Here is a 9,755-nt window from a genome sequence, read left to right as displayed (position 1 = left end):
CTCTCTCTCTCTCTCTCTCTCTCTCTTTCTTTTTCTTTTTTTCTTCTTCTTCTTCTTCTCTCTCTCTCTCTCTCTCTCTCTCTCTCACACACACACACACACACACACACACACACACACCACAGAATATTCCTCGGTCTGGCCCTGTTCTTTTAACATTTTGAAATTGTTGTTCAGGAGCAATGACAAGTATAAGAATTCAGAAGCCAAATATTCTCATAATATTCTCATGAAATCTCTCTACATTATACTCCCTTTTTTTCCATACTGGAAGTGGGATTTGGCCCAGAGATTATTATTCAATTTAAGAAAACTTAATGAAGGAAAAAATCTGGAGATAACACTCCCCTGTTCAATCCTAGTCATTAGTAAAAACCCCTTCCTCTTTTCTGTTGAAGAAAAAATTAAAATTTCTTTTTGTTGGTATTTTTCGGACCATGCATCTTCTCACTATAGTAGTAAAACTTGTAACATTAGATAGAACAGGACTTTTGGTCAATTTGTAGTTTAGGTAATAACAAACAACACATAACATGCAACTAAACTCTGGGTAAAAGCTAGCATATTATTCAGAATTCAAGGTGGTAGAAGAGGTCATTATGGCTTTAAGGTATTCTGCTTTCTAAAATATTAGGGATATGAAGACTATTAGAAGTTTATGGCCAAGACCCAGAACCATCTTGGAATAACATCTAGAGATGAATGAGAAGTTACAAAGAGACGTGTATTGAAAACCAATGGCTGATTTCCTCCAGAGATACTCAAGAATACAGCAATAAATATTCAATAATTGAATGAATGGGTCACTAGCATGACTTGGAAAAATCCTGGTCAAAATCCTGAGGTTATGTAAAATTAAGAGTAATACCTAAAGCAATAATTAATATTTTTAAAAATAATTTGACTGGTGGAGGTTATGAAGCCTAACAATCTTACTCAGTTTTAAATAAGTTGATTCTATAGTCACAACCACATACATATAAAAGATAGTGCATGAGTAAGACAATAATTTCTGTCAAAGTTGATACATGATGAATAACTTATTTCCTTGAAGGTAAAGGATTCAGTTTAGTAATTTAAAACTCAAACTAAGATAAGAGGCTTACAATTCTAATGAGTTCCATATAATTAAACGATATTTTCTTTATGAGATAATTGAGATAGGTATACATAATTTCATACATTCTGGCCTATGTTGAACTTTTTTGTGTGTGTTGTATTTAAAGTCCACGTTAGTTACTCACCGTCTTCAATCTTGTGAATACACTGAAGAAATTAAAAATAATGTTATGAAAAACAAAGTTCTTCAGGCTCCAGAATGCAGTCTCCAGAGAAAAAAGCAAGAGGAGGAAAACTAAACCCATGACAGCCAGTGTAATCAGAAACTTTGCAATCCCGTGTTCTCCAAAACTATAGATACTGTTCTGAATAACTGAGGATGATAAAAAAGATAGCCTTACTTTAAAAACTAATATGAAGTCTAAGATGATGCCAAACAGTAGAAAATAATTTATAAGTTAGATGAAGTAAATTATAAAATATGGAAAATAAGTAATTATTTTGATATCTTGCTTAATCCTCCTTGAGATTTATAATTTTTATAAAATTACTTTTGTCATTTATTTTCCCTCTAGTTTTTAAAAATCGGTTTTTGATATAGGACAATCTTACCACATATTCAAGGAATTTCAAAGGCTGGGCCTTTGTGAACAGAATGCTTACTAAATGAAGCATACAAAATAATGATATTTATAATATGTATAACCACTACTGTAGGCCACACAGAATATCCTTAAAGACTTTCAGAAAGAACATTTTTAAACAAAGTTGACTAGGTAAGTTTTAACATATAGTCTAAAATGTAAGTGGGCTATGACTGATTGATTTTAACCTTGCTATAGAGAAAGTTAGCTAAAGTAAAGAGCTGAATTTTGGATATGAGGATAGAAGACATCTCTGAGATATGAAGATAATTATTCAATTTTTATAAGAATTATATTTTGTTTGATTTGTACCAGTTCATGGATATGTATTTTAGTAAAATATATAAAAAATTAACCTTTCTGTGTTTCTGTGTTTCTGAGTGCATTCACAATGTTGTGCAACCATCACCACTGTATCCATCTAGAATATTTTCATCATTCCAATAGAAAAGCTAGTGTCTATTAAACAATCACCATTATCCTCTTTCCCTAGGTTGGTTCAACAGCTTGGCTATTGTGAATTGTGCTGTTATAAACATTGATGTGATTGTATCTACAACCACATGTTACTGTATGCTGATTTATTATTGTATTTATTATTGTTTTTGTATGTTGATTTTTAGATCTTTTAGATATATACCAAAGAATGGCATAGTGGTCTTTGATCCACTTTGAGTTGACTTTTGTGCAGATTCAGTCATATGATGGATCCATTCCTAGTTTTTTAAGGAATCTCTATATTGCTTTCCAAAGTGGTTGCACTAATTTATAGTCCCACCAACCATATATGATTCTACCTTTCCCCATACATCCTTGCCAACACTTATTAATATACTATCGATAATTTCCACTCTGCAGCAAGATGCTATCTCAATGTACTTTTGATTTGCATTTACCTAATTGCTAAAGATGTTGAACATTTTTTCATATACTTGTTTTAAGAAGTATCTGTTTAGTTATTTTGCCCATTTATTAATTGGGTTATTTATGTTTTGGTGTAAAGTTTATTGATTTCTTTACATATACTGGGTATTAATGCCCTATCTGAGAAGCAAAGATATTCTCCCATTTTCTAGGCTCTCTCTCCATGCTCTAAACTGTGGAGAACTTTTTGATTTGATGCAATCCCAATTATTGATTCTTGGTTTTATTAATTGTGCTTTAGGAGTCTTGGTAAGCAAGTCATTTCCTGTGCAGACATACTGGAGTGTTGGGCCTACACTTTTCTTCTAGCAGTTACAGATTTTCTGGTCTAATTCCTAGGTCTTTGATCCACTTTGAGTTGACTTTTGTGCAGATTTGAGTTTTTTTGTTTTGTTTTGTTTTGGCCTGCTGCAATCTGCTGGTGAACACCTCTAGTGATTTTTGCCCCCTATAGTGGGAATCAAATCCAGGGCTTTGTGCATGCTAAGTAAATGCTATACCACCAAATCTAATGAGCTTTTCATTTCTTTTTTTGTATACTTCCATGCTAGAATTTCTATTTGGTCCCTTTTAATAATTTATATATCTTTATTGGACTCTATATTTGGTGAGATGCCATTCTTTCCTCTTTTATTTTTTGGCTAAGGTTTCACAAAACTGTTCAAGGACAGTTGATTTAAAGTCTCCAAGTAGAAAGTCCAGTATCTCGAGTTCCTCTGGGTCAGTTTCTGTTAGTTTCTTTTTATCCTGTGAAGAGTCATGCTGTCTTGCTTTTGTGTATTCCACAGAAGTTTTTTTTTTGTTGTTGTTGAAAACTGGACATTTTGAATTAAAGTATGGCAATTTTAAAAAATCAAATTTTCTCCTATCTCTTGGTTTTATTGTTGCATGGTGTAAGTTATATTTGTATGTTTAATAATTCCCACAAAATGTCATGTTTTGTCACTGAAAACCATACTAGTAATTGACAACTATTGATTTGACAACAATATCCTCATGCTTAAAAAAACAAGGAGGAAAATATCCTTTCTTTTCAAATTGATTGAGTTGGGGCACTCCTTCAATACTTAGGTAGAACATGTACAACTCTGATTTAGCCTTTAATTTTTGCTTAAACAGAGCATAAATATTCAACAGCATTGAATCTGGGGTCTTCTGAATTCCCCATTTTAAGTTTCTGCTTAACACATTGCTTACTATGCTCCACCCCCACCACATGTCTTTTTCACCAGCCTATTCCTTTCTAAACTTTTTTGTCTTCCTGATTCTTGCCTATCTATTGCCTCTTGCCCTAGTTGGCCACAGTTAACAAAGGTGCCCAGGAAGCTTCTCTATCCCTCAAGTTCTAAGAGATCTCTATATATGACAACCCCTGGGTTTCTTTCTTGGGAATATAATTTGCTCTAATTCAGTGCCCAGTTGAGAACAGAGTGTGTATTGCCCCTCTGAAGCCAGTGAGCATATCAAGAATGAAGGCCACAATCCCTACAGCTACTGCTGGGGATTGAATAAGTTAAAATTCCATAATGTGATCTTACCAAAATTTAATGGCTTCTTTCTTCATTAAATTTCCTCTGGGTTTTTCAAGTTTTTCATTGGGTTCCAGTTCCAAAATTTTGATTCTGACAATTGTCATCACCTTAACCTTTGTTTCAGTGAAGGGAGATATCCTTGAAGATGCCTACTCTATCTATTTTTGGTCTCAAATTACTTCAGTATATCAACTTATTGATTTTCATTCAGTGATCTTGTCAAGCATCCTAAATATTTTAATAATTTATCTGTAGATTTAAAAAAATCATTTTGTGTTACTTTTAAGCTTTATTAATGTTGTTTAAGGTCTGTGGAGCATACTCTAAAATTCTTTATTATGCTTCTAAGATTTATTCATATTGTTTCCTTCAGCTGAAGTTTATACATTTTCATTTCCCTGTGATAGTCATCCTGTGGGAAAAAATCTTTATGTCATTTATCTGTTCTATGTATCTGTAAGTAAATGGTCTTATACCATTTATATTTTTTATAATTATAAAAATTGCTGAAAAAATATTTATCAAGGTTTATATCTTGGAGTGGAGATATTGTTATCTACATGTAAAAATTTTTCCCATATTTCTTACTGGTACATTATAGTTCTATATGACGATGGGATTTGTTGTTACATACATTCACATATATGTAACACATATGTTAAGTACATGTATATAATATAACTATATAATTTAACCAATATCCATCCCCAGCACTCCCCCCCCATCTCCTACCCCTTGGTCCCTCTCCTCTACTGATCTCCCTTTGATTTTTAGGAGATCCACCCCACTACCTTTATTTCCCTTTTTCTTCTCTAGTTTCTTCATGAAAGAGAAAATATATGGACCTTGACCTTCTGAGTTTGATTTATTTTGCTTAACATGATGGTCTCTAGTCTTGTCCATTTTCCTGCAAATGTCATAATTTCATTTCTCTATGGCTGAATAAAATTCATATATATATATATAATATTTTCCTTATGCATTCGTTCACTGATGGATACCTAGCTGGTTCCATAGTTTATCTATTGTGAATTGTGATGCTATGAACATGAATATTCATGTATCACTATAGTAAGAAGACTTTAATTCTTCAGGATAAATACCGAGGAATGGTATAGCTGGATCATATGATGGTTCCATGCCTAGTCTTTTGAGGAGCCTCCATACTGATTTCCATAGGGGTTGTACTAATTTATGGTCCCCACAGTGTAGAAATGTTCCTGTTTCTCCACATCCTCTCCAGCATTTATTATTGTCTGTATTCTTGATAATTGTCATTCTGACTGGTGTGAGATGGAATCTCATTGTAATTTTGGTTTTCATTTCCCTAATTGCTAACAATATTGAACATTTTGTCATGTATTTGTTGGTCATTTGTATTTTGCATGTCAAATTTTGTTAATGTCAAATTATTTTCTGAAGTAGCAGAGTAAATTACATCCACTAACAGAGTATAAATATTTCCATTGTCTCACATCTATATACTTGCATGTTAACCATTTCATTATTATCCAATCCAAATTTTCATTTCCTTGAAGAAAAATGAAGTTTATCAAAACTCCTTACAGACAATAGGGTATTTTCAGATCTTAAAAAAAAATTGTTCTAATTAGTTATATATGGCAGTAGAATGCACTTTGATACATCATACATAAATGGAGTATAACTTCTCATTCTTCTGGTTGTACATGATGTACAATCACACTAGTCATGTAGTCATATATGCACATGAGGTGATTAATGTCCGATTCATTCTACTATCTTTCCTACTACTATAACCCCTCCCTTTAATTCATTCTCCTCTGCCTAATCTAAGGTAATTCTATCTTTCCCTAGGCCCACCCCCCAGTGTGAATTGGCATCTGTATATCAGAGAAAACATTTGGCCTTTGGTTTTTTGGGATTGGTTTATTTCACTTAATATTCTTTCACTTAATATTCTTCAGCTCCATCCACCTGCAGGCAAATGCCATAATTTTATTCTTCTTTGAGACTCAGTAATATTCCATTGTGTATATATACTACATTTTCTTTATCCATTCATCTATTAAAGGACACTGAGGTTGGTTCCATAGGTTAGCTATTGTGAATAGAGCTACTATTAACATTGATGTGGCTGTGTATCTATACTATGCTGATTTTAAGTCCTTTGGATATAAAATGATGAGTGGGATAGCTGGGTCAAATAGTGGTTCCATTCCAAGTTTTCTAAGGAATTTCCATACAGATTTCCATACTGGTTGCACCAATTTGCAGTCCCACCAGCAATGTATGAGTGTCCCTTTCTCTGCACATCCTCATCAACATTTATTGTTGCTTGTATTCTTGATAGTTGCCATTCTGAATGGATATGAAATCTTAGTGTAGTTTTACTTTGCATTTCTCTATTTGCTGGAGATGTTGAACGATTTTTCATATATTTGTTGATCAATTGTATTTTTTCTTCTGTGAATTGTCTGTTCAGTTCCTTAGCTCACTTATTAATTGGGTTATTATTATTATTTTTTGATGTTAAGTTTTCTGAGTTCTTTATATATCCTGGAGATTAATGCTCTGTCTGAGGTGGCAAAGATTTTTCTCCTATTCGGTAGGCTCTCTCTTCACATTATTGTTTGTTGAGAAGCAGCTTTTTAGTTTGAATCCATCCCATTTATTGATTCTTGATCTTACTTCTTATGCTTTAGGAGTCTTGTTAAGGAAGTCAGATCCTAAGCCAACATGGTGAAGATTTGGGCCTAGTTTTTCTTCTGTTAGACGCAGGGTCTCCATTCTAGTGCCTAAGTCTTGGATCCACTTTGACTTGAGTTTCTTGCAAGGTGAGAGACAGAAGTTTAACTTTGTTTCCTATGGATTTCCAGTTTTCCCAGCCCCATTTGTTGACTAGGCTATCTTTTTCACCAATGAATGTTTTTGGTGCCTTTGTCAAGTATGAGATAACTGTATTTATATGGGTTTGTCTCTGGGTCTTCTATCCTGTACCATTGGTCTACGTGTCTGCTTTGGTGCCAATACCATTATGTTTTTGTTTACTATGCCTCTGTGGTATAGTTTAAGGTCTGGTATAGTGATGCCACCTGCTTCATTCTTCCTGCTAAGGATTGTTTTAGCTATTTTGAGTCTCTTATTTTTCCAGATGAATTTCATGACTGCTTTTTCTATTTCTATGAGGAACATCATTTGGGTTTTGATCAGAATTGCATTAAATCTGTATAGTGCTTTTGGAAGTATGGTCATTTTGATAAAATTAATTCTGCCTATCGAAAAGCAAGGGAGATGTTTCCATCTTCTAAGGTCTTCTTTCACTTCTTTAGGGTTCTGTATTTTCATTGTATAGATCTTTCACCTCTTTTGTTGATTCCCAAGTATTTTTTTCTTTTTGAGGCTATTTTAAATGGGGTAGTTTTCCTTGTTTCCCTTTCTGAGGATTTGTCCCTGATATACAGAAATGCTGTCAATTTATGAGAACTGATTTTATATCCTTCTACTTTGCTGAATTTATTTACTAGTTTTAGAAGCTTTCTAGTGGAACTTTCTGGGTCTTCTAGATATAAAATTATATCATCAGCAAATACTGCTAATTTGAGTTCTTCTTTCCCCATGCATATCCCTTTAATTTCTTTTGTCTAATTGCTCTGGCCAGTGTTTCAAGAACTATGTTAAATAGAAGTGGTAAAAGAGAGCATCCCTATCTTGTTCTCTAGAGAGAATGCCTTCAGTTTTTTTTTCCATTTAAAATGATGTTGGCCTTGGGCTTAGTGTAGATAGCCTTAATGATGTTGAGATATGTTCCTGTTATCCCTAGTTTTTCTAGTGTTTTGAACATGAAGGGGTGCTGTATTTTATCAAATGCTTTTTCTGTGTCTATTGAAATGATCATATGATTCTTATTTTTAAGTCTACTGATGTGATGAATTGCATTTATTGATTTCTGTATGTTGAACCAACCTTGCATCCCTAGGATGAACCCCACTTGCATTATGTTTTTGATATGTTTTTGTATTCAATTTGCCAGAATTTGACTGAGAATCTTGGCATCTATGTTCCTTAGAGAAACTGGTCTAAAGTTTTCTTTCTTTGATGTGTCTTTGTCTGGTTTTGGAATCAGGGTGATATTGGCCTCATAGAATGAGTTTGGAAGTGCTCCTTCTTTTTCTATTTCATGAAATAATTTGAGGAGTATTGGTATTAATTCTTTGAAGGTCTTGTAGAACTCAGCTGTGTATCCATCTGGTCCTGGGCTTTTCTTGGTTGGTAGGCTTCATTGTTTGAAATTGATCTGTTAAATTGTGTATATCATCCTGATTCAGTTTGGGTGAATCATTACTCTAGAAATTTGTCCATGCCTTTGATATTTTCTATTTTATTGGAGTACAAGTTTTCAAAATAATTTCTAATTATCTTCTGTATTTCTGTAGTGTCTGTTGTAATATTTCCTTTTTTCATCACAGATGTAATTTTTCTCTCTCCTTCTCTTCATTAGCATGGCTAAGGCTTTATCAATTTTATTTATTTTTTCAAAGAACCAACTTTTTGTTTTGTCAATTTTTTCAATTGTTTCTTTTGTTTCAATTTCATTGATTTCAGCTCTGATTTTAATTATTTCCTGTCTTCTATTACTTTTGGTGTTGATTTTTTTCTTCTTTGAGATGTAAATTTATTTGTTGACTTTTTCTTCTTTGAAGGAATTAACTCCATGCAATGAACTTTCCTTTTAGTACTGCTTTCATAGTGCCCCAGATATTTTGATATGTTGTATCAGTGTTCTCATTAACCTCTAAGAATTTTTAGATCTCCTCTTTGATGTCTTTTGCAACCTCTTTTTCATTCAACAGCATATTATTTAGTCTCCAGGTGTTGGAGTAGCTTCTATTTTTTACTTTGTCATCGATTTCTAATTTCATTCCATTATGATCTGATAGAATGCAGGGAATATCTCTATTTTTTAATATTTGCTAAGAGTTGCTTTGTGGCATAGTATATGGTCTATTTTAGAGAAGGATCCATGTGCTGCTGAGAAGAAAGTGTATTCACTCATTGATGGATAAAATATTCTGTGTATGTCAGTTAAGTTATTGACTGTATTATTGAGTTCTATAGCTTTTTTTTTAAGCTTTTGTTTGGAAGATATATCCAATGGTGAAAGAGGTGTGTTAAAGTTACCCAGAAATATTGTCTTGCGGTCTATTTGACTGTTGAACTTTAGAAGAGTTTTTTTTTTTTAATGAATGTAGTCTTCTTTATTTGATATGAAGATGAAAACCCCTGCTTGTTTCCACAGTCCATGTGAATGGTATGTTTTTTTTTCCCAACCTTTCACCTTCAGTCTGTGGATGCCTTTTTCTATGAGATGAGTCTCTTGAAGGCAGCATATTGTTGGGTCTTTTTTTCCCCCCCCAATCTCCAGTCTATGTCTTTTGATTGGTGAGTTTAGGCCATTAAAAATTATTATTGAGACATGATATGTATTCCCAATCATATTTGTCTGTTTTTGGTATTTATCTTGACTTGGTTTCTCCTTTGATTAGTATTTCCTTTAGTGCAATACCTGCCTTTGCTGATTTTCATTGCTGTTTTTCATATCCTCCTCACAGAATAA

The 9,755-nt window shown here is 33.2% G+C and overlaps 1 protein-coding gene across 1 annotated transcript in view; it reads right to left on the bottom strand.

Moving 5' to 3' along the window:
• LOC107146541 (phospholipid-transporting ATPase ABCA3-like) overlaps positions 1–9,755 on the bottom strand; it is a 139,150-nt gene that overhangs the window by 19,198 nt on the left and 110,197 nt on the right. Inside the window, exon 22 of the mRNA XM_015490639.2 lies at positions 1,245–1,432. Within this exon, the coding sequence (XP_015346125.1) occupies positions 1,245–1,432 (188 nt within the window). The remainder of the gene's footprint in view (positions 1–1,244; positions 1,433–9,755) is intronic.

The sequence above is a fragment of the Marmota marmota genome, unplaced genomic scaffold (genome assembly GCF_001458135.2).
Source record: "Marmota marmota marmota unplaced genomic scaffold, marMar, whole genome shotgun sequence".
Lineage (NCBI taxonomy): Eukaryota > Metazoa > Chordata > Mammalia > Rodentia > Sciuridae > Marmota > Marmota marmota.
Note: the sequence above shows the minus strand (reverse complement) of the source record. Positions and strands in the feature narration are given on the sequence as shown.